The 25,993-nt window shown below is 46.2% G+C and overlaps 1 protein-coding gene across 2 annotated transcripts in view; it reads right to left on the bottom strand.

Moving 5' to 3' along the window:
• Positions 1 to 8,888: 8,888 nt before the first annotated feature.
• PTPN11 (protein tyrosine phosphatase non-receptor type 11) overlaps positions 8,889 to 25,993 on the bottom strand; it is a 79,882-nt gene continuing 62,777 nt past the window's right edge. For both annotated transcript variants that reach the window (XM_023241436.2, XM_023241437.2), the window contains exons 13-16: positions 25,489 to 25,640; positions 15,743 to 15,855; positions 13,821 to 13,922; positions 8,889 to 12,923 (exon numbers count right to left, since the gene is read on the bottom strand). In XM_023241436.2, the coding sequence (XP_023097204.1) occupies positions 13,853 to 13,922; positions 15,743 to 15,855; positions 25,489 to 25,640 (335 nt within the window). In that variant the 3' untranslated portion in view covers positions 8,889 to 12,923; positions 13,821 to 13,852. The remainder of the gene's footprint in view (positions 12,924 to 13,820; positions 13,923 to 15,742; positions 15,856 to 25,488; positions 25,641 to 25,993) is intronic.

The following is a 25,993-nucleotide window of genomic DNA, read 5'->3' as shown; positions in this document are numbered from 1 at the left end:
CCTTGCTGGTAAGCTGTGTTTTTGGTGTAGCGCCCGGGGTTGCTGGAGGGTGAAATAAGACAACGCAAGTGTGGTGCCCGGCACTTAGCAAGTGCTCGGCTGATGTGCGTTGGCCGTCTGCCTCAATTCACTCTCCTGTAAAATGAAAATAATAACGACACCCCCCTGGTTGTGTGGATGTAACAAGAAAACGCGTGTCGGGGCGCCTGGGTGGGTCAGTCGGTTGAGCGCCCAACTCTTGATTTCGGCTCGGGTCGTGATCCCGGGGTCATGGGATCGAGCCCCGTGTCGGGCTCCACGCTGAACATGGAGGCTGCTGAAGACTCGTTTGCCCCTCTCCCCTGCTCACGCGCTCACTCTCTCTCTCTAAAATAAAATTTAGGCGCACCCGGGTGGCTCAGTTAGTTAAGAGTCCAACTTCGGCTCAGGTCATGATCTCACGGCTCATGGGTCCGAGCCCCACGTCGGGCTCTGGGCTGACGGCTCGGAGCCCGGAGCCTGCTTCGGATTCTGTGTCTCCCACTCTCTCTGCCCCTCTCCCGCTCATGCTCTGTCTCGCTCTCAAAAATAAAAACATAAAAAATTTACACATCAAAATGAAATTTAAAAAATTAAAAAAAAAAAAAGAAAATGTGTGTTGAGCACTTAGCACAGTACCTTGCATATAGTAATCACTCAATAAACGGTAAGGACTGGCTGTTATGCAGCTGACTTCAACAGCTCACTTTCTGTGGACAGGGTGATTGTCACATTTATGGTCTCAGTTAATCTGCTTAATGTTTCATATTGACGTATTTCAAACATTCAACAGAATACATGGAACATATAATCTTGTAAACATGTTATCTTCTGTGATTAGTTATAAAAGTTAACAGCACAGAAACATTTAGCTGAAATGGGCATTCCTGATGCCACTGGCACCCCACTTGGCCCCTCTCTGATCCCAGTATCTTCCTCCCTTGCTCGGGCCAAAGCAACAACTACCCAGAAAATGGGGCTGTCATTCCCACACTTCCTTTACAGTTTTACTACAAATGATTTTTCCCTCCACACCTTGCATTACTGCTTTGCATGTCGTTGAATATGCAAAATAAAGGGTCGCATTCTGTTCATTGTCTTCCAGGATGTGCTTGCTTCTTGCTTCCTATGGTTCACCCACCCTGAACCCATTCGTCCTCAGAGGGGGGATTTGGGGCAACTTTCACGGCCTTACTCCTACAAACAAATAGCTGCTCGCTCACTGATTCCGCACAGTTGCACAGGCAGTACACTGTGACGGTCTGCCCCTTTCTCAGTGAGGCTCTGAAAACTGAAGTCTCTTGCCGAAGTCGCACAGGCAAGACTCGTGACTGGGTCTGTAATCTCAGCCTTCCCCCAATCTCTCTTCTTTCAAGTCACCCCCTTCTCAGACTGAAGCAATTTCCCACTTTTCCAAAGCAGAGGAAATGATCAACCCGTTTCTGTTCCCAAGAGTAGAAGCCATTAAGAAAAAACAAGAGCATGTTGGCACCTCCAAGGTGTGTCTGAATCCAGTTTTGCATTCCATGCCAGGGAAGAAGGCTCGTTGAGGATTTGCAAAACTAACTGACTGTGATAAGAGTTCAAGATTTTTGCTCAGCAATTACCTCTTGGACGGGCTGTGGAAACCCTAATGCAAAGCATGAATTTTGTTCACATCTTCCCTGCTATGTGCCACCAACTGGTAAATTTGTATAACACAGGAACAGGTTACGTCGAGGGCCTGCCCTACGGGAAGAACATAGAGATGCTTATTGGGCGCGCGCTACGCCCTCGAGCGTTTACCCCCGTTAAACTTCTCAATAGTCTACAAAAGGTACCATTATCTCTATTTTCCTAAAGAGGAATCAGGATCAAAGCCTCAACTGACTTGTCCAACATTTGCGGCTAGTAAATGGCAAAACCAGGAAACAAACTCAAGCCTGTGGGGTCCCAAAGCCCTGTTTTCCAAGGAGATCAACACACCTAGGACAGACAGAATGTTCCATCTCTGCCTGGACCCTAAAATTCAAATGTATTTAATATCTTAAACCGAAACATTCATTCTGACTTCCCCTGAGGGTTTATCCTAAAAAATAAAGATAAGAATTATATGGTCCCTGGCAAAGATTCTTGTCTATTTTCAAAGGCGGAAAAGCTATTAAACACGACAAATCAATTCACAATAGGGCACGGTTAGAGGATCATTTGTGTGGCTGAAGTTCAGGGGTTGCTTCTGTGTCCATAACCCAAACCTTTGTTAGACATTTTCTAAAGACTTCATACAAAGTGACACTTGGGGGAAGCAACTCTTTAGAAAGAAGGAAATTGATTTTAACGTGAGGGGGGGAAATGGTAATATGAAAAGCAACAATCAAACATGTATGAATGAAGACGGGGGAAAAATTGCTTTTACAAGTCTAGAAACCTATCAGGACCCAGACATCTGTCACCTCCTGAACAGACTTTCATTTTAGAGTTCGCTTCCTTTAAAATGTTTTCCCCTTCTCTCCCCATAGCTAGATGGGTTTCACATATGCTTGGGATTTCACAAACTCGGTCCTGGTAGGTGTGATGTCTAAGAATATCTGAAGCCGTTTCCAAGTCACTGTGGGATGACGCTTGTCTTGTTCTTTGAAATCCAGTCTCTGGATTTTTCTTAGTCTTCGTGGCTACTCTTGTGACGTCAGGGGATTCTCAGATCCATGCCTGCGGACGCGAACTGACCCACGCCGGGGTATCATTTCCGGTGCGGGCTTTATCTCCTTATAGAAATCTCACAGTGCATCACGTTTCAAATCGCACATGTGCCTCGACATGCCCTGGTGATCTTGTAAAAAAAATGCGGATTCTGACTCAGTAGGGCTGAAGTGGGGCCTGAGGGTCTCCATTGGCCAGCCCCCGGTGATGCTGATGGTTGGTGCTGCCGGCAGACTGCACCTTGGGTGGCAAAGCTCCAGGGGGCTTGTTATTCTCCACTTACCCCCTAACCGCACCCTAGATCCATCCCCTGCCCCGTGGACGACACCGGACACCTTGGCCCTCCGGCTTGCAGATCGGGGTTGGGCCAATGGGAGGCTGGGTCCACGGTTGGGCCAATGGGGAGCAACAGCCGGAGATGAGAGTGCAGGAGGAGAGAATGGTCAGGGGGTTTCTTCCTCCCCGGCTGAGCCCTTCTTCGCCTGCAGCAACGTGCCGGGGACTTCTCCACGGCTCCGGTCCCCACCAGCGCCCAGGAACACTGTCCTGCCTCCCTGTGTCCTTGAGACCGAAGGGTGTGATGAACGGCAGAATAAGGGGCCCCCCAAAATGTCTCCCTCCTAATCCCTGCACCCTGTGAATATAGTCCCTCACATGGCAAAGAGGACTTTGTGGGCATGATTAAATCAAGGATCCTGAGATGGGGAGATTATCCTGGATTATCTTGGTGGGCCTGATATAATCAGGGTCCTTATAAGTGAAATTAGAATGCTGTCAGAGGAATGTCACGTCAGCCATGACCAGCCGTTCCTGGCTTTGAAGATGGAGGAAGGGGCCAGGAGGCAAACAAAGGGGGAAGCCTCTAGAAGGTAAAAAGGCAAGGGACTGAATTCTCCCCTAAGGTCTCCAGAAGGAATGCGTTCCTCCTAACACCTCGACTATACTCCAGTGAAATCCATTTCGGATTTCTGACCTCCAGAACCATAAGATGTGGGTTTTTTTTAAGATTTTTTTTATTTTTATTTTTTAATGTTTATTTATTTTTGACAGAGACAGAGCATGAGCGGGGGAGGGGCAGAGAGAGAGGGAGACAGAATCTGAAGCAGGCTCCAGGCTCTGAGCTGTCAGCACAGAGCCCAACGCGGGGCTCGAACTCACAGACCGTAAGATCCTGACCTGAGCTGAAGTCAGACGCTCAACCGACTGAGCCACCCAGGCGCCCCTAAGATTTTATTTTTATTTATTTTTTATTTATTTATTTATTTTTTAACGTTTATTTATTTTTGAGACAGAGAGAGACAGAGCATGAACGGGGGAGGGGCAGAGAGAGAGGGAGACACAGAATCGGAAACAGGCTCCAGGCTCCGAGCCATCAGCCCAGAGCCTGACGCGGGGCTCGAACTCCCGGACCGCGAGATCGTGACCTGGCTGAAGTCGGATGCTTAACCGACTGCGCCACCCAGGCGCCCCAAGATTTTATTTTTAAATAATCTCTACACCCAACATGGGGCTTGAACTGACAACCCCAAGATCAAGAGTTGCACACTCTACTGACTGAGCCAGCCAGACCCTCCCCCCAACTTTGTGTCCTTTTAAGCCACTATGTTTTTATTAACTTGTAAACGCAACAACAGGGGATTCAGTGAATAACATGACAAAATCCCTGTTCCCTCAGAGAGGAAAATTCCAGTGGAGAAGACCATCAACCAACAAACAGAGCAGGTATTTTGAAGTATGGCATGTGCTGTGACGAACACAGGATAGGGTGACATAATAGAGAGTACCTTGGGAGGTCTCCACTTTGCTTAGGGTGGTTCAGAAGGGTATCTTTGGGAAGATGACACTTGAATTGAAATATAAATGACAAGAAGAAGTCAGCCATGTGAGGATCTGGAGGGAGAGCATGTCAGCAAAGAAGATCGGCATGTGCAAATGTCCTGTTGCTGAATCCACTTGGCATATTTGAGGACTAGAAAGGGGTGGGGGAAGGGTGGTGAGGGAGGAAAGCAGTGCCTGGGAAAACGTTTGACATATGTTGTGAATGAATGACTGTAGGGGAGGTCCCGGCATGGACAGAGGCCAGAGAATCATGCAGAGCTTCTCAGCCAGGGGAGGTACCAACCCCTTCTAGGGGAATTTGGTAAGGAGTGGGGTGCTTGTGGTTGTCATAGTGACTATGGGCACCATTGACATTTACCAGGTAGGGATCAGAGACGCAAAGTACTCTAAAACATGGAGGAGAGGGGCAGCCAGAAGCATCCGACTCTCGATTTCAGCTCAGGTCACGATCTCACGGTTAGTGAGATCGAGCCTGGCATCGGGCTCTGTGCTGACAACACAGAGCCTGCTTGAGATTCTCTCTCTGTCTCTCTCTCTTTCTCTCTCTGTCTCTCTGTCTCTCTCCACCCCTCCCCTCCCCTGCTAGTGCTCATTTTCTCTCTCTCTCTCTCTCTCTCTCTCTCTCTCTCTCTCTCTCAAAATAAATAAGCATTAAAAAAATACATTTAAAAAAATAAAATAAAATGAGGAGGAGAGTCCCACGCGGCGAGGTTCTGTCCACTCCAGGAGCCCAGTAAGGAATATGGGCTTGACCTTCACGAATAACTGTGGCCAGACTAGGGCGGCGGTAGGAGAGACAGGGAGGAGAGACGGGATATTGTATCTTGGAAGGACAGAACTGGCGGACGGATGGGACAGGCCGAGGGTGGGAGAGAGGCACGGAGAGGAGTGGAGAACGAGCCCCATGTTCCTGGCCTCAGCAGCAGCTGGGCGGGGGTGGTGCCATTTCCTGCAACGGTGAGTGGGGGCCGAGTGCCCGCCCGATGGTGAGGACCCCCGGCACTGGGAGGGACGGCTCACGGCTCACAGCCGCCCAGGGGGTCAGGTTGAAGCTGCCTCCGGCCGAGACCACGAACGTCCATCTGTCTGTCCGACCCACGGCACTTAGCTTTCTCCCTGCCCCTTCCTGCTTCTTCCGAGGCCCTTCCTTCTGCGAATCACTTGCACGGGGGTCCCCATCGCAGGCTCCACTTCCAGAGAACCTGTCCGCCCTGTCATCTTCTGGGCAAAGTCTCTTTATAATCGCAGTATTTAATGAAACATTTTTACCTAAAAAAATTACAGGTATGTCTATATATATATGTGGTTTCTTTGGGGGTCGATGAGAATGTTCTAAAGTTGACAGTTGAGGATAGTTGTATATGCCTGGGAATATACTGAAAACCACCGCACAATAAATTGGTGAATTGTATGGAACATGAATTACATCTCGATAAAGTTGTTTTTTTAAAAATAAGAGTCGTCCAGCTTCCGTCCCAAACGAAAAACGAGAAAGGGGGGCGCCTGGGTGGCGCAGTCGGTTAAGCGTCCGACTTCAGCTCAGGTCACGATCTCACGGCCCGGGAGTTCGAGCCCCGCGTCAGGCTCTGGGCTGATGGCTCGGAGCCTGGAGCCTGCTTCCGATTCTGTGTCTCCCTCTCTCTCTGCCCCTCCCCCGTTCATGCTCTGTCTCTCTCTGTCCCAAAAATAAATAAACGTTGAAAAAAAAATTAAAAAAAAAAATGTGTTCTTGGCGGGGTGCCTCCGTGGCTCAGACCGTAAAGTGTCCAACTCGATTTCGGCTCAGGTCATAAAATCACAGTTTGCAGGACGGAGCCCCGTGTCAGGCTCTGTGCTAACAGCACAGAGCCTGCTTGGGATCCTCTGTCTCCCTCCCTCTCTGTCCCTCCCCTACTCTCTCTTTCTCTCTCTCAATCTCTCTCAAAAACCAACGAACCAACCAACCAACAAACATTTTTAAAAATGTGATCTTGGGGCACCTGGGTGGCTCCGTTGGTTAAGCGTCTGACGCTTGGTTTCAGTTCAGGTCCTGATCTTGCGGCTCAGGAGTTCGAGCCCCACACTGGACTCTGTGCTGACAGTTCAAAGCCTGCTTGGGATTCTCTCTCCCTTTCTCCGCCCCTCCCCCACTCGCTCTGTCTCTCTCAAAACAAATAAACTTCAAAAAATTAAACGTGACCTTGGTGAAGATTGCATTCAGAATGAAATGGCTCATCCCAAGGCATAATGTACACTCTAAATTATACTAGGAAGTCCTAAGAAAACTGGCCTAGATTACCCCAGTGAATTTAGTCAATATATTTCAGCAAGAACTCCACAGTCAAAAATGCAATAGATGAATACACAAAGTGGAAATACTAAAATACACATTCTATTTTGTTGCAAAGGGCATCCAAAAAGTGCTATTAAGGCCATCCAGTATAGATCATGATAAAGAGAATTATTCTCCTATGTTCAGTGATGGAGATGAATTAGTTGAACAGAGAAACAGGTATTTGCCTTACACATTCATTTTTAGAAACAGATCCAGATACACACACACACACACACACACACACACACACGTTCCCAACCGGTCAAGATATAATGAGCTCAAGCGACCCCCACCGCTGAATTCTAACTCCCCTCTGTGTAACTATCACTTTAACACCCTGAAGACTGTCTACACCAGTCAGATTGTAACTATCTGCCTCCACGACTGCACCATGCTCCTCAAAAGCAAGAAGTTTTTTGGTTCACCCATTCCTCAGTGCCTAGCCCCTGAAGGAGGATTTCATCTTTGCTGAATGGAAGTGAATTTGAACCCCAAATTCCTTCCAGTCCAGTATAACTACGGTCCCATCAGCTACCTCACTTCAAATCCGAGTAGAACGCGCAAGCCCTCTGTCCCTGAGCGGCCGACAGGTTCTGCAGGGCAGTGTCACTTTGTTGCAACCCTTATTTTAGCAGCAATATGTTACATCATGATGTCGCTTTGGGATTTAGATCGTCTGACCTCAAATGACATGAATATCAGCTCGTTGGTAACGGCTGCTATTGATAAAACGGCGAATCTCTACTTGTGGCTCATTATCATTTGGCCAATTCAGTATTTGGAAGCCTAACTAGTTCCTAAGGGGGAAAAAACACCTGCCACAAACCCATTCCCTTGAGCTCAGGGCCATCCCTTTCGACTGCTTCTCGCGGAGCTAAAGCAAGTGGCTGGATGCAAAGCATACGTGTAACGTGATCCAATAAGTAGGTCCTTTCCTCAGAAGCTTTCCACTGACAAGACGACAGAGTCAAATAAACCCTTCGTTCTCGGTCCACAGTTGATTTGTTGTGGGAACACACCTGCTTCATCTTCAATCCACACATTTTCTTGGGGATTCTTCTTGTGAGTAGGAACTGTAGAACTAGAAGGTTCTTTCATGACATGTGAAGGACAAGATCCTGCCACCGCCTCTAATTAAGGTACAAACCAGGCTCTCGGGAAGGATGATGGGGCATGAGGCGTCTGCAGGCCGACAGAGCACTCGGCACCCCCTCCGAGACCCCAGAGGGTAAACACCACCGTAGCACGGAGGTCCTCCCTCGGTCCGCGGAAAGCCACCTTCCCGAGGGACAGACACCGGAGCCGCTCTTCAAAATCCTCATCACCTGGAACCGGCTGTCCAGCCTAACCGGGCTTTCCTGCCTCGTCTCGGCAGCCTGCTCGCACCCCAGGTAGAATTACTGCCTCCGGCCCCCTACGAGGCCTGGTTCCCGTGAGAACGTCACCACCGGGAGGGTGGCTTCTATGTCCTCGTCTGGCACTGCAGAGGGGCTCCCTATGTTTTGAATGGCTGGCGGATTGGTCTCACTGAGGAAACCGGCTCAGTCGGAAGAGCGTGCGACTCCTGATCTCCCCGGGTCGTGAGTTCGAGGCCCGTGTTGGGTGTAGAGATAAATAAATACACTTAATGTAAAAAAATAAAAAATAAGTCAAGGGAAGAGCTGGTGTCCTGTGGCACATAATTTACTCCCGTGAGCCTCCTTTGCCATCTGTACTCCGTACGTCCACCCAGGATCATTTACGTTCAGTTTGTACGTTTCCTAACCATTACCCAGTGTATTTTACAGACATACTTTCTATCTGTTACTTGGACGTTCTTGCAAACAGAATTCCCTGTCTCCCAAAGCCATTCAGAGTGGGCACTCAATAAATGCTTGAGGAACAGACTCATGCATTCTGTTTCCCAAGTTACCCTCTAGGTAAGAGCTGGTCAATGTCGGTAAATAGCCGACTGGTAAATAGCCAGTGTAAGAGATTGGCCTATAATCTCAGTTTTTCCTGGACATTTCTGATGCAGTAAATGACAAATATACCATAATATAAGAAAATGGTTTTATTCCTAATTTTTAGTTTCCATACAGTTTACAAATACACGTTTACTCTGATAATACAGCTTTGCAACTAGCAACGCAGTTGAACTAACACCCATAAATACAGGTGGGGAGACCATTAACATCCACTAATGTTTCTCTACATAAACTATTCTTTTCATGTCATTTTTTTTTTAAACAATTGCAAATAGACTACATAATACGTGGGCAAAAAGGCAATTAAGTGAATCTCTTGAAACACTAAATGTATAATAAACAGTGCATATTATCAACATTTACATGATTCACATCAAAATGATGACATCCTAAAACGTATTCCTTTTAAAGGATAGATTTATCAATAAAATATTACATATCTTTTAATACTCTGGTACAATACTTCATATACTGCAGGAAAATTAAATGTAGGTCTAGTCATCAGCTTAAAAAAGGATCCTTTTCTATTAGCTTTTATTAATAAAAGAATCACAATTATGTCATAAATAAACAGGCAAATTATTAATTACATGATTTGAGGTTTAGGATGAAAACTTGTAGAAATTAGTTTGATATACAGTAAAGTTATACAACACACTAAAACCAACTGTTTAATATTTCTGCCTTGTGTGAACTGCCCATAGTGAAAAAAGGACAAACTTTCTAATGATGGAAGATAGAATAAACTAGGTTTTGGAACTTATTTTTCAAGAGCAGGAGGGAGAAAGATTTCAACAGAATTACGGGCTAATACAGATCCTGATAAAGGCATCTTGAAATCAGGGAGGCCATGTGCTTGCTATATAAACCGTGAATCCCCCAACAACATACAGAAAACAGAAACTGTACCGGGAGCGCACTTAACGTCTACAGTCTAAGTTTCCCTTATGGATTAATAAGCTACAACAAAACACAATTGCATACCTTTCCACCTTCCCCTGAACTAGAAATAACCCAGGATGTTATATCAGTTCTTCAGATCCCCAGTAAAATAACCCCTAAAAAATAATCTTGATAATCTTCTTGGCTGTTGCAAAGCCACTAGGCTCCGTGAAGAACCTACAAACACCAAGAGAGTCATACAGTTCTTTTCTCATCCCCATTTAGCCGCATCTGAAGAGGGTAAGAGGGAGAGAGGATCATAATTTTCAGGAGGGCCACACACTGGATATGAGGTGTCTTTTTACTTGCTTAAAAAAAAGCTATCAAGACTCTGAAATTTGGCTTTTTAAAAAAAACCCTAATGCCAAGTGTCAGATAATTTCTTCACCCCAAATATAAAACCCTATCCTATGCTGATAATTTTAAAATCCTCAACCAGCTATGGGATATTGTGCAAATTTAACGTCTACCGGCAACCCAGAAGCAGACTAAACACCTGTATCTATCACACCTACTTTCCGGGTAACCCGGTTCAACCAAGCATGGACTGCTCTGGCCCCGGGCCCTTCAACTTCCCCACACACCACCTCTTTGGAACTTTCACGTCCACTACTTTTTAACAGCTGTACCTCAAGCGCCCCACGTCTTCACAGCTCTCTCTTCCCGATTCCATCTCGTGGAGAGTGATCTCATCTGAGAACCTACCATCACCTCTCACCAAACACGTAACAGACCTCAGCAACCTAGGGACTATCGCAATCTTGTCTTGGCGTGAGTTTACATAACATGATGCTTTGCGGACTTCGTGGAGGGAAATCTAAGTGAAGTCAGTGTCCTGTAACAAACGAAGCCAGCCGAGACCAAGGGTTTCTGTTCCAAGTACAAAACAACTTAATCTTAAGCTACAGGCAGAGACGTTAATGCAGCAGGTATACGTGTACCACCGAACCCTTGTATGCTGGTGAAAGACTTTGCCCCCAAAGTCCAGAGTCTAAGCTATACCACAAAATCAAGGCAAAGGAGAACAATTCAATGTGGCGTTGCAATGGATAGAACAGGATTCAAGATCTTGCTGCAAACACTGAACTGGAATCTCTTTCTTTACAGGCTTGACAGGAAGACAGTCGTCACTGACATTCCTCTGATGAGGTAATGACCTCTGAGCCACACCTGTGTTCTAAAGCAGTGCCAGGTTCGAGGGACAGGGGACCCGAGGGGGGTGGGGTCGATGCGCACTCTGTCTGTGAAAGTGGCAGCGGAGGCTCTTCCCAAACTTCCTCAGGGTTTCACGGGAGGTAAAGACCTCAGGAAGGAAGTACTACTGGGGCCGGACCTCGTCCTTCCTTTCGGGAGCCAGAGCAAGGAGACTCTGAGTTAAGGAGACGGTCACCTAATGGCAAAGCTGCCGTGTCACTTCATCATCTATACGAGGTCAACCAATGATACTTTAACTGAAATACACTCACTGGATGATGATTCAACACGAGGCAAAGAGGACGTCTTTGGAGAAGGCACTTCAGGTAGAACGGGAGCAAATCTCACTGCTTGGTTAAAACAAAAATGAGCGACTGCCGATGCGATCTGATCAGCGGCCTCGCTAGGAGGCCCCCGCTTTGCCGCAGCCCGGCCGAAACCACCGGCGTGGAGAGGGCACCACGGTCGCCTCCCTCTGTGGGCGCCACGGTGACAGGGTGGTTCTGACCCCTAAACACACCCATCCTTACGAGACCGGTCTCCCCAAGTGATGGTTCAGAAAATATGCTCAGAGCCAGCAGAAATGGTTCAGGAAGCTTCCAGAAGGCCCTCTGTCCTTCTCTTTGACTTCCAGCTCACACGGGCTATTGTACGCAGCTTCGATTTCCCAACGTCACCAGCAGCTTCTACTTTTCGCTAACTGCTGCCGTCTTCCCGTGGCACTGACTCTGACATTCGGTCACTCTGGGGGCCCCCCCGTGAATCACACCTCAGCTTCATGCTCTCGTGCCATCCCCTCTTCCTGACTCTGGGCTGGGCCCGTGACTTGCTCTAATCAACAGGGGGCAGTAGAAGTTCTGGGTTGAAGTCTTAAGAAGGTCTGGCCACTACTGCCTTATAGCCTGGGGAGCTCTGAGCTGCCACGTAAGTGGTCCAGCTACCCTGCTGGCCAGGCCACTTGGGGCGGCCACATGGAGGAGAGGCCAGAGGACCTGCAGAGAGAGGCCCAGCCACCCCAATGTCTCGGCCAACCTGCTGACCGCACGGGCAACACCAGCGAGAGCACAGGAACAGCTCGACTGAGCCCGGCCCCGGCTAAAGACCAGTGAGGAAGGGGAAAAAAAAAGAGAATTGTTTCAAGCCATTTCGTTTCGGGAGGGTTTGTCACCGACAATCCATAAGCACAACACTGCCTGGTTGTCCACAGATGCGGTTTGTTTGTTTGTTTGTTTGTTTCCTGAACACAAGACAATCACTCAAATGAAAAGAAAACATGACAAACATTTCCCACCACATCCTTCTCAGTCAACAGGCTGAATGGTAATTGGTCATCTGCTACGAAGAAAACACACCTTCTATCCTAAGTCTCCATGATTCTTTTTTCCCGTGATTTTTTTAATGGCAATGCAAAAGTAGACAGATTGTCGACTTCCGACAGTCTGGGGGCACTGGCTTTAATTATCATTTAGCCAAAAAAAGAGGCCATCAAATGAATTACCCACTGCTGGATAAGCAATGATACCTGAACCTGTTCTCACTCCCACGGGATGCTGTTACCTTTCCCAAAATGTTTTTCCTCTTACAAGCGCTCCGTCATCCCCCACAAAGAGAAAAACGATTGAGTTTTTAAGATTATAAAAAGGGGAAAAAAATGCCAAGAAGTAGAATTTGAATCACCATCATCTGCCAAATACAGAGCACAATTTAACTGCTTCCTCAATTTAAAATAAAATTCTATAAACCAGAACAGTGTCTACATTGTAGAGATGATTTCTTTGGATGTGAGGAAATGGGTAACTGGTAATCAGGTATTGTTGAGTTAGAATACAGTGGTCTTTAAATGGTTTTGAATTTTGTCTGTCCAAAGGTAGTCGGCCACGACACAAGCCTTCCAAGTTCAAATTCATTCTTTGCAGAAACTTTCTTGCATCTGTTCTTGATATTTTTAGGGAGAGGGTGAAAGTCCACATCTGGGGAAGAAATAAGTGAGAATTTTTAAGGAGCATGCATCTAAAAGTCTCTCAAGGCATTAAACCATTTTAAAGTAGATTTAAAGCTTTTAAGTGTACTACCCATTAAAATGGAAGTTTCAACATGCAATATGGAAACTGAGCTGCCAACACACATCACACACCTGGGTCGCCATCTACAAAGGTGACCGGCAGGGAAGAGACAGACAAGGGAGAGCAGTTCCCAATGGCAGAGCTAGAAGGGATGTGGAGGTGAGCGGGGCAGGGGCCTGGGGAGGCCAACGCCCTGTGTCGCACAGCCAATTGGGGGCCAAGGGGGGATGAGAACCCGGGCGTCCTGACTCCAACCATCCGGAGCTGTGTCCCCCCCACTTCCCGGGCCCCCACAGATCATCTCCGGGCACAGCTCGGGTAAACCAACTCTAATACAAGTGCAAACAATGGGACACCTGATCACCAACAGCAACCATCCCTGAGTACTGAGTGCCAGCTCTGCTCCTCACAGAATTAACTCTGCATTTGGCTTCAATCCTTAATGAACTCTAAAATAAATCCAGCTGAGAGAAAAGAAGTTTAGGAAGAGAAAAAAGAGGCTGGTTTGTAAAACTCAACGATGGTACATTTTGCTAGAACACTCACAAATTAGCCGCCTGCTTAAAAATGCCACACGGATAGAAACAACTGGGGAGCACTTCCATTTAAATACCTATTTCTGGGGTGCCTGGGTGGCTCAGTCGGTTAGGTATCCGACTTCAGGTCAGGTCATGATCTTGCAGTTGGTGGGTTCGAGCCCCGCGTCGGATTCTGTGTCTCCCTCTCCCTCTGCCCCTCCCCCACTCATGTCTGTCTCTCTCTCCCTCTCTCAAAAATAAATAAACATTAAAAAAATCTAAATACCGATTTCTGTACTGAAGTCTTGGTGGGTCTTCTCATCTGAAACTTTTCTGCTGCTGCATCAGACCTACGTTTTCATAGACTCTGGCATTATCTTCTCTCATTCTGTAAAGAAAAAAAAAGCATCAATAAAAACGCAGACCATGCCCTCCAAGCTTACGTGGCATTTACAAAGCACATACCACATTCTTTGGGGACCAGGTATGGTGCAGACACAGCCCCCAGGAGCTAACATTCTAAGACGGGCTGTAAGCCATAAACATACAGCAACATCAAGCTAGAAGTGAAAAAAGAGCCTTGAGTCCCTGTGCTCTCTGGGGCTGGAGGAAAACAAGCCGTCTTCCTTGAGGGCAGAGCAAAGGAGGCTTGTATGATGATGAGGCCTTGAAGGAAGACCTTGAAGCACGGAGACATGTGCACATAGAAAGGGCAGGTATTAAATTCAAGCAGAGGGATCTCTTGGGCAAGAGACCCAAGAAAGGCAGGAGCAGTGTGGTAGGGACTATCCTTCCATTCAGCCCGGATCCAGCTACGAGAAGGGGAACAGTAAGGGTGAGGCTCAGTGGTGGTTTTGGGCCCTGGGATGAAGGGCCAGCACATCAGAGGCCAGACTCCATTCTGCTGAGCGGGGAATGGAAATAAGAGCAGTCCAAGGGGATGGGGGACCCAGTCGCCGTGGGTGTCAGCCTGGGCGGGACAAGACGAAATGAGCAGAAGGGGCCCAGGGCCCGGGGTGTCCTGGGTCTGCGCCCTCCAAGGAACACGATGGGAACAGAGAGGCAGAGGACCTGTTGCACAGGAAGGCCAGTGGTAAAGGGATCGTCAGAGTTAACGTGTTCTGCCATTACTCAGGGAAAGCTTTCGGGCAAGGACTCAGAGCCCTGACGTGCCAGTGCTGCTGCAAGTGACTGCAGGTAGCAATTTAAAATATCAGCCTTCCCCATCAGTCCACTGGGGAAGGAAAAAGCAGGCAGAAGGAAGGGGCGACTTGGTGGAGAGAATGCTTTCGCTGTATAATTTCATTTCGATGTTAACTACAAGCCAAATGTAAATACAAGCCTCATATTTGCTATCTAAAACGTTTATACAGAGTATTAAAGTCAGCAGGGGTTTAAAAATCCACATCAGAAGCAAACAGAGAGAAGACTCTTGGGGGAAAATAAAAAGTAAATGTTATACCAGAGACCGACTTCAGAATATACAGAAGAACAATAACTTACAACTGCTGTTCACATAATCGATTTAACAAACGTTTTCCTAACACGTTTTTAGCTTAAACAAGGGGTGGGCACAGTTTTTCTGTAAAGGATCTGAGGGTAAACAATTTCATTTCTGCAGGCCATACTCAGTCTTGGGCATATGATAGTCTTTGCAATGCTTTTTTGTTGTTTTTTTTTAAAATAACCTTTTAAAAACCATTCATGAGCTGTGCAAACACAGGCCATGGGCAGAATTTGGCCTGGGGGCTGTAGTTTGCGGACTCCTGGTTTAAGGGCCCAAAGTAGATTTCTATTGTCTGCTGACTGTGGAAAGTTAGCAGAACATGGCAGCACTGAAACATTAATAGTCAAGTTTATTCACTTTTACTTAGCAAAGAGTCTCAACGCATCAAAAGGGGCGTTACTTACCTTTCCTGTCGATCATTAACAACAGATGTTATCTCCACCCCCTCAAAAGAAAGATTCAATGTTCTTAGAGAACACCACCTGCTACACTTACAGCTTCAAATAGTCATAGGCGGTGTACCAATCAGCTTGCAGTTTAGGTAAATTAAAATTTTGTTTAGAAAGCGGATACACCAGTGAATTGGTTGGGCAACAACAATGTGCACCCATGACAAGCGTGTGCTGCAGAGACCTGTTGTTTTTTAAGCTTTTCTGCAGGACTGTACTCAGGCAGAAAGGATTTCCTTCATTCCTACTTACTCTGCGCAGGATGGTGTTGGAGTACAAGGCGGGAGGGGACTCTGATCTCCACTTGTCTGGTCCGTGAGAGAATACTTAATATTTGTATATTCGTGCCCTTTCCTCTTGCTTTTCTGAAAGGTGAAGATTGCATAAATGAGGAATTGGAATGTTTTAAAGGAATAAAGAAGCAAAGGTGGCATTTCACCAGACAGATGGGCAGACAGGCGGAACCCTGCATACTGGTATGCTGACCAAATGTTAGGGAATTCACCTCCCCGGTGTAAATGCACCATACAAGTGAAAAATACTTTTGAACCTTACAATTCAAAAGCACAGAGTCATGCATTAACAACTCACACTACCAAAACTGTATCTATTTCTGAGCTAAGAGAGAATTCACACTTTCTTTGCCACATTAACATCTAATCATTTCCTAGTTCGCTTGCAACATTTTTAATGATTCTCAGAGAAACAGTCGGCAAAAGAGCTCTAGAAATAAATTCACTACAGGTAAAAACGGCACACAGGTACAAAAGGCAGTAGCTCTCTTAATAGAAACAATCACATGCCTTATCGTTCCTTTCCTGCTTCCCACCCCCACCCAGGGAAAGACCCTGGCGCTTTAAAACTTTATTTTGGGTTCCAATGATACTCTTGGAAAAAAAAAAAAAATTGGCAAAGAAAACCAGTAAAATATAATCTCATCTCAGATGCAGAGCGAACTATATTTGGTAGGAGTCCCAGTTAGATGATTTATCACTCTTCGTTCCTAAATTCACCTAGAAACGACCGATTCTGAAAATCTAACTCACCAAGTTGTCATCATTATATAACGTTGCCTTCGTTCGAGGATTATTCAAGAAAAACAGCAAATATCAGAAAGGGTACCCACATCAAATACTGACATACGGCAGTGACTTTCATTTGCCGCCAGTGAGAGGGTAAACTGGGGCACAATTAGTCAGAACTGGAAGTACTAATCAGTATCTAGTAATAATAAGAATACATCCCTACAGGGCCGCCTGGGTGGCTCAGTCGGTTAAGCGTCCAACTCTTGATTTCAGGCCAAGTCATGATCTCACAGTTTCGTGAGTTCGAGCCCCACGTCAGGCTCTGCGCACTCAGAGCCTGCTTGGGATTCTCCATCTCCCCCTCTCTCTCTCTGCCCCTCCCCTGCTCACACTCTCTCTGCCAATAAACAAACAAACAAACAAACAAACAAACAAACAAACTATATCCTACAATCTTGAACATCTGCTTCTTGGAAAACCCATACACATAAGCCTAAAAGAGCTATACAAGGATGTCCAGTGACATGTTATTCTTAATAATGTCTACAACAAGAGAACGAATCAACATGAAATACTCATACCATGAAATAATATGCAACAGTGAAGAGGCACAACAGAAAGAAAGACTGTGTGTGTGTGTGTGTGTGTGTGTGTGTGTGTGTGTATGTGTGTGTGTGTATGTGTGTGTGTGCATGTGTCAAAACAGGCTTCATTGGGGTGCCTGGGTGGCGCAGTCGGTTAAGCGTCCGACTTCAGCCAGGTCACGATCTCGCGGTCCATGAGTTCGAGCCCCGCGTCAGGCTCTGGGCTAATGGCTCGGAGCCTGGAGCCTGTTTCCGATTCTGTGTCTCCCTTTCTCTCTGCCCCTCCCCCGTTCATGCTCTGTCTCTCTCTGTCCCCAAAATAAATAAAAACGTTGAAAAAAAAATTAAAAAAAAAAAAAACAGGCTTCATAATCAATGGTAAGTGGAAAAACACAAATGATAGAACAATGAAACAGTACGATCCTATGTGATTAAACATTCTAAATATATGAAACAGTGTTATCTAGTGTATAGACTATTGGTATTTGTATCGTAAAATATAAAAAAAGACTACAAGCCCAGCAATTGCCCTGGGGTTCCGAGGCGTGCACTTGGGGCTGACAGCTATACCTGCCGCATTTGATTGCTGTTATAAAAGAAAAAACAAAACAAAACTTGGAAGAAATAGGATAAAGCAAAACGGACGATTATAGATATACTACTATTATTTAAATTTTTTGAAGAAAACATAAAACAAGTTTAAATCCACTGGTGAAGTGTCTTCTTGCTCTCCTGACTCAGAACTTACCCCCAAACAACAGCTGATAAAAAGTAGAAAATCTTATTTGACATACAAGAATTGTTACAACTCCACCCTATAGAGTATAAAGCATCTCATCCCGTGTGAACTTGGGACCAACGTACAAAGGAAGCTGGACAGCCTGAAACATTCACTGACTCTTCACAGAAAAGGCTTGACGTTGGCAGGAAGCTGGCTGCTTGTTGGCCACCACTTCCTCGTGCTGTCTGCAACCGTGTGCAAAAGGAAACGTCCTAAAGGGCGATAGGGTGACAGGATGCAAAGTGCCTGGGCCCTCGGATGACCTCGGATGACCTTGGATGAGCAGAGTTGCCCACTTCCTCCGCAGCTGCCTGCCAACTCGGATTTTTACGTTAGAAGAGAAATCAGCTTCTATCTTATTTAAGCCACTGTTACTCAGCCTGTTGAAACAGCCCAACCGATTTATTAACTGATCAAGCAGCCATTCCACATCTTAGAATCTAGGGAAGACGTTGCAAAAAAGATATCCAAACAGAACATTTCTCTACATAGTATTTTAACGCTTTGAACAAATGTTTTTAAAAATCTAAAGGCTGGGGCGCCTGGGTGCCTCAGCCGGTTGAGAGTCCGACTTTGGCTCAGGTCATGATCTCATGGCTGGTGAGTTCAAGTCCCACATCGGGCTCGCAGAGGTCAGCACAGAGCCCTGCATCAGCTCCTCTGTCCTCCTCTCTCTCTGCCCCTCCCCACCTAGCACTCTCTCTCTCTCTCAAAAATAAACCTTTAAAAAAAAAAAATCTAAAGGCCTTGAAAAGCAGTCACAGATTTTCAGCACTGCAATAATGACTTACACAAGAAACAATCTTTTAAAAGATATAATTTAAAATAAAATATTAAGTGGAAGACTTGACAGAGAACAGCTCTTATTTTAAAACTTATTCTGGGGGCACCTGGGTGGCTCAGTCGGTTGAGTGTCTGACTCCTGGTTTCGGTTTAGGTCATGACCTCATTCAGCTCAGGTCATGAGTTCAAATCCCACACTGGGCTCCACGCTGACAGTGAGGGGCCTGCGTGGAATTCTCTCTCTCCCTCTCTCTCTGCTCCTCCCTGACTTGTGCTCTGTCTTTCAAAATAAACAAATAAAAAATTTAAATATGCAATCAATAACCTGAAGCATAAGCTTGCTTTCTACTCAACACATTTTTTTTTAATTGTGGTAAACGAAAAACAACATATGATAAGATACATGCTCTTGGGCAAAATTTTGAGTGTACACAGTACTGTCCAGTATATGTTCTATTTTTTTTTAATGTTTTTATTTATCTTTTTGAGACAGAGTCAGAGCATGAGCGGGGGAGGGGCAGAGAGCGAGGGAGACACAGAATCGGAAGCAGGCTCCAGGCTCCGAGCTGTCAGCACAGAGCCCAACACCGGGCTTGAACTCATGAACCAATAAGATCATGACCTGAGCCGAAGTCGGACACTCAACTGACTGAGCCCCCCAGGCACCCTGAGAATACGCTCTTGATGTGCAGCAGGTCTCTAGAACTTTTTCATCTTATATGACTGAAACTATCTACCCACTGAACAGCAACCCCATTTCTGCCTCCCTACTACTATCTTTTTTTCATGTTTTATTTCTTTATTTTGAGAGAGAGAGAGAGAGAGAGAGAGAGAGAGAGAGAGAGAATGAGAATGAGAATCCCAAGCAGGCTCTGTGCTGTCAGTGCAGAGCCCGACTCAGGGCTCAATCTCATGAACTGTGGGATCATGACCTGAACTGAAATCAAGAGTAGGGCTCTTTACCAACTGAGCCACCCAGGCGCCCCTCCCTACTACTTTCTTGGGAAAAAAAAAAAAAAAAATCAGTATTTCTACATAAAGTGATTACAAAAGAATTTTCTAACAGGGAATAATTAATAGAAATGGGACAGGAATTATTTCAATGAATTAAGTGGCTCAAGGAAAAGCATAAAAGTGTTGGAGCTTCTCAGGCTTATTTAGAAAGAACAAGAAATAAAACGGATCCATAAATCAGTTGAGTTGATTTCTTAGTACTGTGACGGCCCAGGCTGTCCTTATAGACCAAGAAAAATTCTCAAGGGATTGGGGTAGTTTTGGTTTTGGGGGGTTGGAGAGAGACTTGTTTCAGAGCCTTCAAAGATGATCTGAAATTGATCTATCCTTCACCTAAATTCAATGACACAGCATAGTTATACCAAACCTTCTGTAATATTTATAATAAATCTTATAGCCTTGCCAGCTGACACACAGTCAAGGTTGAGAGGAGGGTTCAACCACAAGTCTCTAAAATCATCTGGCATTAAATATCTTGCCATATGAAGTAAATCCAGCGAATTCTTTAACTTTAAGTTACAAAAAAGCCCCGGGCTCCTGGCTAGCTCTTGGTATCAGGGTCGTGAGTTTGAGCCCCACAGTGGGCATAAAAAAAAAAAAAACAAAGAAAAGAAGATTAAAGGGGCACCTGGGTGGCTCAGTCGGTTAAGCATCCGACGTCAGCTCAGGTCATAATCTCACGGTTGGTGAGTTTGGGCCCCACATCAGGCTCTCTGCTATCAGCTCGGAGCCCACTTGGGATCCTCCGTCTCCCTCTCTCTCTCTGCCCCTCCCCCACTTGCTCTCTCTCAAAAATAAACATTAAAAAATATTTTTTTAATTAAGAAAAAAAATTAAGACTATGAAATAAAGCATATATCAATTTACCCAAAAAAAGCCCAAAAGCCAGGAGAAGGAAGACAGGGCCAAATGAAAATGCTCTTGTCTAAGTTACAGAGCAACAAGATACTTGTGCAGAACGTTCTGAGCTCAAATGTCAGGATTACAAACACCTTGACTCCTGCCCACATCTCATCGCAAAATCTTACCGGTTCTGCTTCTCTTTGTGCTGACCGTTAGCCCCCGCTGTCCTGTCCAAACCGTCATCAGCTCTCACCTACACTGGTCCCCCCTGCAACTGCTTGAGCCCACAGCCCACACCCACTCCTCACTCTCAAGCCAGGGCCCTATTTTCAAAGCGAGGACCTTTTTATGTCACTCCCCTGCCTCAAAATCCTCGGTGACGTCCCATCCCCCTCGGGATAAAGTCTAAAATCTTTAATACGCCCTGCAAGCCCCAAGCTCTCAAAATCAGATCTCTGCTTACGTTCCCAGTCCCCCCCATGACGCCCCCCGGCCCCCACCCAACTCCCTCTACTCCAACCACACAGCTTTCTTTCCATTTCAGGAACATGACCACTCACAGCCCCAGTGTCCAGCACAGAGCCTGGCACGCGGCACAGCCTATTTTAATGGATGCAGGAATGAGTGAACGAAGGTGAGAAGGCCTCTTGATCGCACCAAGGAGCTTGGGGAAGATGTGTGAAAAGCACAAGTCCAGGGAAGTGAATAAAAAAACAGGACAAATGTAGACAAGGGCGTCGTGGTAACTCAAACTTTCCATCTGGTGAAACTGGAGTTTTATTGAGGCAACAGCCACGTCTATCTTGTTCTGTTATATCCTCAGCATCTAATCAGTGTCTGGAACACAAAAGGCACCCAAATATTTCTTAAAGGAGTAATACCCAACGAAACATTTAATGAAAGAGAAGGCGCCGGATGCTAACTGCCAGCACCGGCCAGCTTCAGTTTTGCTGGCGACAACCGAAATCTAGCACTGCTGCATTTGTATCCTGGCCCATTGGTGATGGCAGAATTCTTTTTTTTTAATGCTTATTGATTTATTTTTTGAGAGAGAGAGAGAGCGCATGAGCAGGTGAGGGACAGAGACAGAAGGAGAGAGAGTCCCAAGCAGGATCCACGCTCCGCGCAGAGCCAGATGTGGGGCTCAATCTCACGACCGTGAGCTGAAATCAAGAGTCAGACGCTTAACTGACTAAACCGCCCAGGCGCCCCTGATTACAGAACTCTTAAAGGTATCTTCTGTCCTGTAGTATGATGCACTCAGAGAAAGCCACCCAGAGTCTCTACGCTGCAGTTAAAGGATGCTCGATGCGGGATGTGGAATTATTTCCTTCAAACAAGAGTTGCCCACATGGTAAATTTGATTCTCATGGGGGTACAGGCAAGCAGCTCTGAAACTATTTCGCATGTATACTAGGGGTGAGCAAATGAGCAAATAAATTGTAGATCATGGGAACCAGGTTTCCCCCAGTTAGAGAAGTTACAAATTAGCAAGGGGAAGGCTAGTCTGAGCCTTGGGGTACTGAATGAGAGCCGGAGACATCAACATGCACTGAGGTTTAGCTTATATATATATACATACACATAGATACAGTGACAATTATTGGTATTTATGCATATGTGCATTAGTATACAGACGTTATGTCCTAGCACTGTCCACTGAGAGGGCCCAGAAGCAGTAATACCCAGTAGCAACAAGCATACCCAACACCCAAACCTTCATTTTATTTTTGTTTTTATTAAAAATTTTATTTTTAAATAAATTCTCTTTTTTTTTTTAACGTTTATTCATTTTTGAGAGACAGAGTGTGAGCAGGGGAGGGGCAGAGAGAGAGGGAGACACAGAATCCGAAGCAGGCTCCAGGCTCTGAGCTGTCAGCACAGAGCCCGATGTGGGGCTCGAACCCACGAACTATGAGATCATGACCTGGGCTGAAGTCGGACGCCCAACCGACTGAGCCCAACTGACTGAGCCAAAATTTTATTTTCAAATAAGCTCTAACTCACAACCCTTGAGATCGAGAGTCGCATGCTCTACCGACTGAGCCAGCCAGGTGCCCCCCCAAACCTTCAATTTTAAATACCTGTCTTTAATAAACAGAACTGGGGCTCCATAGAAAAATGGCCAATTCAAAGGCTAGGAGAGGGGAAACAGAAGATGAGCCCGGAGCATCTTGCATGCCAGAAAGTGAGCAAGTGCTCAAACACAAGAGGATAGGGACACGTGAAAGGGACACAGGAGCCAATCTGAAAACATGCCTCACTCACACCTTCCCCTGGACGACCACCTGTTTTTTGCTTCTCCGCCTCCTAATGCTGTCGCTACTTCCTGCTTCCTTCCCCAGCCCGCCGGTCCCTGACCTACTGTCTTTCTTCATTTACCCTTGTCAGCAAATTCCTTCATTCCCAAAGGTCCTTAACTCTTCAGAATTTTGAAAATGATGGCATTTAGAAGAATAATCAATGATCCCGAATGAGTTTCATCCTTCTGCTCAATTTAAAACTCAGATGGCTTTACTGTTTAAGTCTACCACTTAAGCTTTCTACTAGATGAAGGTATTTCTTACTTTACCACGAAATCAGGTAGTAAGTTGGAGCACAGAACCAAACGGTACAATGCAGAAAACCACATGTTATAGGATCTTATTTTTAGGGGCGCCTAGGTGGCTCAGTTGGCTAGGTGGCCGACTTCAGCTCGGGTCGAGATCTCGCAGTTCATGAGTTTGAACCTACTTAGGATTCTGTGTCTCCTCACTCTCTGCCCCTTCCCCGCTCATGCTCTGTATCTGTCTCAAAAATGAACATTAAAAAAAAATTTTTTTAATGAATCATCTGGGGGCACCCACGTGGCTCAGTTGGTTAAGAGTTCAACTTTGGCTCAGGTCACGATCTCACAGTTCGTGAGTTCAAGCCCCATATTGCGCTCACTGCTCTCAGCGCAGAGCCTTCTTTGGATCCTCTGGCCCCCTCTCTATCTGTCCCTCCCCCACTCTCACTCTCTAAAAAATAAATTCTAAAAAATTTATCAGCCTGACAGCTCAGAGCCTGGAACCTGCTTCAGAGTCTGTCTCCCTCTTTCTCTGCCCCTCTCCACCTTGCGCGCTCGCTCTCTCTCTCTCTCTCTCTCTCTCTCTCAAAAAACAATAAATATTTTTTTAAAAACTTTTAAAAAGTCTCTAAAAATGAATACCCTAAGACACCTAAGTGGCTCAGTCAGTTAAGCGGCCGACTCTTGATTTCGGCTCAGGTCATGATCTCATTCGTGAGACTGAGCCCAGAGGCAGGCTCTGTGCTGACAGTGCGGAGCCTGGAGGCTGCTTAGGATTCTCTCTCTCCACTCTCCCTGCCCCTCCCCCACTTGCATGTGCACTGTCTCTCAAAATAAATACACATAAAAAATTAAAAGTAAAAAAATAAGTAATAATGAATGATCTAAGTCAACACATTTTTTAAACTCTGAAGCCTCTTAGACCAAATAGCAGTTAACGTGCTGAGGACAGCGTTGGCACCTGTCAGTCCCAAAAAATACAGGCTGAATGAATGCATGCATGCAAGCACTCTTGGGGTGGGATCATCAGGGACATTCGGTTTCTAGATTCTATAATACTTCAATTATTACGGAACATTTTTGGCTACTGCCTCCTGACCCCCCAAAAAAGGGCAGCAGTAAAGTATTTTTAAAGAGTCTCCTAAATCCAAATTGCAACTCGAGATTCAGGGTCAGAGAGACTGGATGTGGTAAGGAGAAGATCTGAAGTGCTATAGAGGAAGTGCCTGAAGTCTCCAGAACAAGGATAAATACCAAACCTTCTGAATGAAATAAAGACAGCTCCTTCCCCAGCTTTTCCACACAAGATTACATTATATGCTTCAAGACATTCCTGACTATTCTCCAATTTGTACCAACTGTGCTACATTCTCTTTGTATTTAGTACGAGATTCTTCTCTGTGAGCAACTTTATGCTTTAACTATTCCTGGCCCAGATTAAGGATAACTGGAAGACAAAGAGAAAATAGCCTATAGTAACCATCTAAATATTTCATAACACCAAGTCAGATTGAACACACTAAAGGTCAAAACCAGTTACCTGTTGACTATTTGACCTTACATTTCGATACCTACACTGTTTCTGAAGATGTTTTTTTGTACAATGAAACAATCTAGTGTCTTCACGTGAACTGAGAATGTCCTAGGCTAACTAAGAGGTATCTTACTTGGCTAACCAGGCTCTGATAACGCGGCTACAAGTCTTTCGATTCGCTGGCAGGTGCCATTTTGCGAAGCCGAGTTCTCTGGAAGGCAACGAACAGGGTAAAGCAGGCCTGTCTGCAGCGGAGCAGCGGGGCTGGTGAGGGGAGGGGAGAAGCACAGATCCCCAAAAGAGCAGTCTCATTTCCCTCCTCTCAGCGGATTTCTAATTAACTCAGCTTTGTGTCTGTTATGAATAGCTTCACATGGAAAGGCTCCAGTTCCACATTCTTCTTCATTATGCATGGCTTATTAAAATTGAAATCTCACTGTTTCCAACTCAACCAAATTGATGGTTCAAACTGCTGTGTGCAACGAAGAGTGAAGCATTTCGTTTAAAAGATGGGATCAGGGTAAAGACGGCCCGGATCAAAACTGGAACAGGCTGGAGACTTCGAGGCCTTCGGTTCCAAACCCGCCATGTGAAAATCCTGGGATTTGCCTGGGAAAGTCCTAACCTTTCCACGTGGCCGCTGCCCAGTCAGCCAGGCCAGGACGATGGCAGGGCGCCCATCCCCACGGTACCCTGTCCTGAGAAGTCAGAGTTGTGAAGTAGGGAATGGTTTGAGAGAGGCCCTTCCTGGCTGGGAACAAGGTTCCCATTCCCAAACAGTGACAGTTGGCTCCCAGGGGCCCATCCCGCTCAAAAGGAGAGCGTAGGAGAGCTGCCCAGAGGAAGAAGACGGAGATCTGCCCGCCAGGACCTCTGGGTCGCATACCTGCTCTTCTTCAATCCTGCGCTGTAGTGTTTCAATGTAATGCTGAACGGCCATGTAGATGAAGCGGTACTGAGCTTCCGTCTGGACCATCCCTGACCTCTGAGACCGCACCATCTGAATGGTCTTGGGAACATCGATGTCGCAGTCGACACCTGCAAAGCAAACACCATGAAGCACCGGGACAAACTGCAGGGCCCGGATGAAGACGCACAACTTTTGGCAGACGCAGAGATAAAGCAAATGTTCCAACTGGACGTGTTCCGAGGGCTACACTGGCCTTCTGGGCGATACAAATGATCCCAGATTAGCTGAGAAGGTGTTGGAGGTCAGGAACCCCCCACTTTCCAAACGGCACCACCCCCACGACATCCGCCAGGACGAGGGGCGTGGGCAAAGACCACCGCTGCATATTCAGCAAAAGACCACAGCACTGGGACCCACAGCTCCAAGGCTCTGTTTTATGTCGAGAGTCAAACAGAATCACGTTTGTTCCCTCGCAAACACA

The sequence above is a fragment of the Felis catus genome, chromosome D3 (genome assembly GCF_018350175.1).
Source record: "Felis catus isolate Fca126 chromosome D3, F.catus_Fca126_mat1.0, whole genome shotgun sequence".
In the NCBI taxonomy this organism is placed as follows: Eukaryota; Metazoa; Chordata; class Mammalia; order Carnivora; family Felidae; genus Felis; species Felis catus.
This window is presented reverse-complemented; position numbering and strand designations above follow the sequence as displayed.